Source organism: Spinacia oleracea, chromosome 3 (assembly GCF_020520425.1).
Source record: "Spinacia oleracea cultivar Varoflay chromosome 3, BTI_SOV_V1, whole genome shotgun sequence".
In the NCBI taxonomy this organism is placed as follows: domain Eukaryota; kingdom Viridiplantae; phylum Streptophyta; class Magnoliopsida; order Caryophyllales; family Amaranthaceae; genus Spinacia; species Spinacia oleracea.
Window position 1 is genome coordinate 154,767,222 of NC_079489.1, and position 5,692 is coordinate 154,772,913.

General features: G+C 34.6%; 1 protein-coding gene across 1 annotated transcript; it reads right to left on the reverse strand.

The window, feature by feature from the left end:
• On the reverse strand, positions 1 to 5,026 carry LOC110804539 (probable methyltransferase TCM_000336). Its single transcript, XM_022010141.2, has 4 exons — positions 4,736 to 5,026; positions 4,172 to 4,630; positions 1,432 to 1,704; positions 1 to 504 (listed from the first exon to the last, which is right to left on the reverse strand). Exons 1-4 carry the CDS (start codon positions 4,808 to 4,810, stop codon positions 169 to 171), a joined length of 1,143 nt encoding a protein of 380 aa, XP_021865833.2. The 5' UTR covers positions 4,811 to 5,026; the 3' UTR covers positions 1 to 168.
• Positions 5,027 to 5,692: the final 666 nt, after the last annotated feature.

A 5,692-nucleotide genomic window follows, 5' to 3' on the forward strand; every position in this document is an offset into this window, starting at 1 on the left:
TTTCCGGTGTAAGACCACGTACATGCGAAAGTCAAATAATGTTGTTACAAATAAAATAAATTACATAATTCAATCATTTTCATTAAATGTTTCCCCCCTAGAGCATCAATGTGTCACCCTAGCTTCTAGCACCTTTGATTTAGCATAGAAGATTGATAATTAACATGATTAGATTTTGCTAAGATTAAGAAGAAATGTAATGGGCCTAATATCTTGCTTAGAAATTTCTTCATCTACCAATTGAGCATAAGTATGAAACAAGGAATCAAGAATTTCTTCACCAAAATGATGCTTGATCATGGATTCTTGTATGGCTCTCACGGTGCTCGCCACCGCGAATCCATAGCTAATTCCACCGTTGTCAACCTCTCTCTCGATTTGGAACATCTCCAAATTTACCATTTTGAATGACCCTTGTTTTTTAACTTCCTCTTCTATTTCTTCTTTGGAGGGTGCATAGAAGTGTACATCATATGAGTTGAGCTTTTCCTCTTCAACCTGTCCCTATAAACCACAATCACCAATATTTGAGTTAAAAACAAATGAAAACTTTACTATCATTAATCAAATTATTCAAATTATGGACGATTTGCTTTAAAAAATCTCAACTTTTGATTTACTCATTAAGGTCCTCACTACTCCATTTTGTTTCAAAATTTTGTGACACACTATATTGCGCACGTTGTTTAAGCAGTTGTTGGATGGGGACCATGAAATGAGATCGTATATTATAAAGAGTAGTTAGTGGAATCATTTTAAATTGGGAGAAAATGTGTCATGTGAGCGTGAAAGAAGTTAGTGGGTCATGGCAGGTGAGTCAAAAACATTTTAATGTTGGTGGGTCTTTTCCAAATAAGGAAGTGTGTCAATTATTCTGAAACGGCTGAAAAAGAAAGGTGTGTCACTTAATGAAACAAGGGAGTATTATGTGTATCATCTCAAAGCGGTGCTCATGCATAATTCACCTCCCCCACACATTTTCATGTACTCCATAGTTAATATCAACCGGTTGAGCATTTTAATTATGGTTGGAACCGTTTGAGATAATACCACTAAAAGTTAGGACTGCACTAAATTTATCAAAAGTTGAGACCTTTTAAAGAACATTGCTTATAGTTGAGACTAGTAATGGTAATTTTTTATGTACTCTGCACACAAATTTGACAGAAACAAACACTATGGAGTATAACAACTACTCGTACATGTAGTATATGTGATTGAAGGCAAATAGGATATTCTGTTGAAACCTCAATGTTACCCACATGTGAGTTGTCCTACGTTGGAGAAAGAGTAGAGAAAATACCAACTTATAAATTTTGATGAATTATCCCACCATTGTCAACTGATTTTAGTGTGAAATCTTTGTTGCGTTTATAAGTGGATTAAACTTTACTTAAAAATAGAAGTAGAAAGTTAATCAAAAGAAAGTACCTTAGAAATTAAAATTGAGAAAGATCGAGCAAGTAGCTCCCAAAGAAAGGAGTTGCCTCTATCAATGTGGTTAGGAGTCTCTCTTCCAAGAAAGACAAGTACCATCCTTCCTCCCATGGTTAGTTCTTTAGATCGTAGTTGCAGGAACCCAGAAAAATCCTCTCTGAATTGTTCAACATACGCCTCAATTATGCATGGATTGCTGCTTTCACATATGTAGATGTTACCTTTGTTCATGGACTTCCCATAATCATCATAAATCCCAGGTGGAACCTGTTTATACAAATTGTGAACCTTAGGTCATGTCTGTTCACCTTATTTCTACTTGTTCCATGAAAAAATATATATTCATTTAGTACAGCTCAATTCAACTCCAATGAGTTCAATTCAATTCAGTTCAACCTAATAAGTTAAGTTTAGAAAAACAAGGCCTAAGTTTGACGCGATATGAGAGACACATCGATAGGCCATCGCTATTCATAATATTTTAGAAACTTGACACGAGTCCGACATGAGCACTACAAGATGGCTCACACGTAGGCATATTTATCTTTAACCAATCAACCAAAAAAATATTAAAACTAGTAAGGGGGTTCATTGGTAATGCATGACTCGGCCTAGCCCGACACGTGAACCAGCCCAAAGCATGAGCCTCCATTATGAAAGAGAGACATGAGTCCCCAATATAACAAGACTTTTCTTTTACCCATTTTAGGCACTGACGTACACAACATGACCTTATCCTTTGTGTGTTTCAAGAACTACATGTTAATTAAGACACGAGCACCGGTGGATCCGGGGGGATTAACTGGGCCTTGTCCCGCCCCATTGATCCAACGAGTTATAAGTCTCTTAATTCTCACCAGCGTAAGTATAATTCGTAACTAGTGTGTGGCCCGGGCTTTGCTCCGTGTTTTACTTTTTGTAAAAATGTGACCATTGTTAAAAGACTGTATTTTACATTTATATGGGAAAATTAACAAATATTGTAGCTAGTTGAGATGGTAGGAAATGAAACTTTAATCCATGAGGTTTGATGTTCAATTTTATTAGTGGTGACATGACGTATAAGAAAGGGGTATACGTGACACATACGTTTTCCTAAACGCCTTTTAATATATTAGTATAGATTAAACAAAGTTCAAATAGGTAAGTTTAGAAAAAAGTAATTGAAAATCAAGTGAATAGAAGACATACAATCTTTGTTCATTTAACCTATCAATAATAATTTTAAAAAATAAGTAAACCATGTGATATAGACATGATTTGGATAGATTGGTTCTAATATGAACATATCGATTCTGATTTATAATTATAATAATACTCCCTCCGTATTTTAAAAAGAGATACACTTTTCTTAACGGGCCGTATTTTAAAAAGAGATAAACTTTTCTTTTTTGACATGTTTTGGTCTCCACTTCCAATATATTAATATTTTTCTCTTTCTTGTGGTCCTCACACTTACTCACATTATCTTTTAACTATAATAAATAATTTACCTATTACCCCACTTTCACCTTATTTTAATAAATTCAACTTACTCTTCTAAAACTGTATGTCGTTCAAAATATATCTCGTTTTAAAAATACGGATGGAGTAATAATTATAATGAGAAGAACAGTCAACAAAACTATAAAAGTAGTGGACAAAAAGAAGGAAAATAGGAAAAGGAAAAGGGAAGATATCCTACTCCGTTGTTGAATCCGGAAGCCACTCAAGTGGGTCCCGCATTATTGTCCATAATTGTCTCTGTCACAACTCAACACTCACAAGGTCAAATGGCTAATTTGGATGTGTGATTATATGATTTGATAGAGTATCCATTGTCATGATTAACTTTTTATACTCCTATTGTTCTTATCTCAAGAGAAAACGTTCACGCCATTGTGGTTATCAATTGTTCATTTGACTTATTTCAGTTCAGTTTAACTCAATTCAGTTCTATCCAGTTCTACTTCATTTGTTTCAATTCAATTTAATTTCATCTTATTCTTTGAGTTCAATTTCATTCGTTTCGTTTCAGTTCAGTTCGATTACATTAAATTAGTTCCATACAATTTAGTTCAGTCAAATAAAACTCATAAAAATAGAGTCTTGATCCAAAATATTAATACTAAAAATAATAGTTATAATAAGCTTTGTCTTTTGGTTTTACTTGTCTCATTCCTTCACTCTATAGCCAACTTCATTACATTACTCCCTAACCATTCTCAAAATTGTACTTTTCTTAAGGTACAATCAACTCCCACTAATAACAAGTTTGGTCGTTAACATGAAGAACTGGTTTTAGCACATCTTTCACATCAGTTTCCGTTAACGTATTATGCTTTTCTTGTCAGATGCTATCCAATAAAACATCCTATTTTGAAAGGTAGGGGTCAGCCAAGCTTCCCTTGTTTTCCCTAACCTTTCAAGTCATTTCCATTGTACTTCGTACTAAACTATGTTTTCTTCACATTATTCTTATTGCTTATTAATTATTTTTGTAATAATACAACCCGAACAGATAAAAAAATTTCAAACCATGTTTAAAAAAGTAAAAAAAATCATACAAGATCAAACCAAACCAGGCGAAAAGAACAGAACAGAACCTTTGATTACCCATTACTATATTCTTCTTCTCTTGCATAAATTCTTTGGACATGACTATTAACACATATTATGTGATTAAATACTTTAAAACAAAGTTATAATATTCCAACATAATAATACGATAATTAAATTGGAACAGAGGGAGTACCTTAGAAAGCCAGTGTAAACTGTAGGAAGAGTAAATAAAGTGCAAGAAATTAGGAGGGAAAATAGGACCATAAAAGGAACCAGGAGAAGCAGCAATGAATAGAGAAGGACGAAAATGCCCCTGTTTTTGAATCATAGAGCCTTCTTCTTTAAGGAAGAATTCTGGTAAAGCCCTAAAAATGGAGTTGAAGTCATTAGTTGGGAGATCATTCAAGTAAACTGAAACTGTTAACACTTTCGCCACTTTCGCGGTGGTGGTAGTTGATGTTGGACCACCGTGGGTTGGTGTTTTCCGGTGAGCATCCTCCACCGCATGATACAAATCACTGATCATGGATAATGAATTCCGGCCAGAAGAGCAGCCTAAGTCTGCTATGTTTAGGATTTCTGGTGTTGTGTTTATGTACACTTCTTGGATTGCCTCCATTGTTATGTGCTTCATCATGTCTGAGGCCTTTTTCTGTTTAATTTGGTTTAAGTAATTAGTAGTTAGTATAATAATTAATCACTAATTAAGGAAATATGTATGATAATCATTGAGAGATAGTGAAAAAGATAAGAGAACCTGAAGTGAGCAATTTTTGGAGTAGCTAGTCTCATCATGTCCACCTTTCATGTGAAAGATTTTCTCAACATCCATTTTGTGTGTGTGTGTGTTGGAGATTTGGAGTGTATGTGTCTCATCTTGGACTACCTATACTTCATTTGTGCACATTATATAGGAAATTGGATTTGAGTGACAACAATGAGGGGGTGACTACCAACATATAAATGGGTACCCAGTTTCGAAATCGGTTAGGAATTATTAGTCTCGGATATGGAGTTGGCTCCAAGAGGTAAGATCACAAGAAATGGATACCCGATTATCTGGACAGCCAAAATCTGTCTTATTTTTATTTTACCAAGCTCAGAGGTGGACACAAACAGTGCCGAATTTTAAACAGTTTTACGAGAGGGATCAATAGAAGAATTAAGCAATATAATATGAAAGTTTTACCATTATACGGAGTACACAATGGGGGCCCATAACTAAAATTGCACCACGAAATTGTTCGTCCGGGGGCGGGCCCACCCAAGGCAAAGGGAAGATCTACCATTGGACACAAACGTTTGGATCGATTGTGTTCATATTGGGCCAGACTCGAGTGAGACTTCAAGTCATATTCAACTAAGGAGAATTGCGGTTTAGGTACAGATCGAAATCATTCAGCTAGAGCCAATATTGAGTAAACTTATTGTGGAAAACAAATCCATTTCAACTTTGGTTGTAGTTTGGGTTAGTTGTCCATTTCGAGTCATTCAGTTTGCGTACAGGTTGAGTTCTGCTCCATTTCAATTCGGGTTGGGTAAGATTGAAAAATGGGTAAAATTATTATTAAAAACAAATTCATTTCAACTTAATTTTTGTTTTCTATAAGCAACTCTTAGGAGTGTTCTAATCAACGTGATTTCTTTTGACTCATTTATAACGAACTAAGTTCTAAGTTAGATAAATGATAAAAATAAGTTATGACTTCAACAA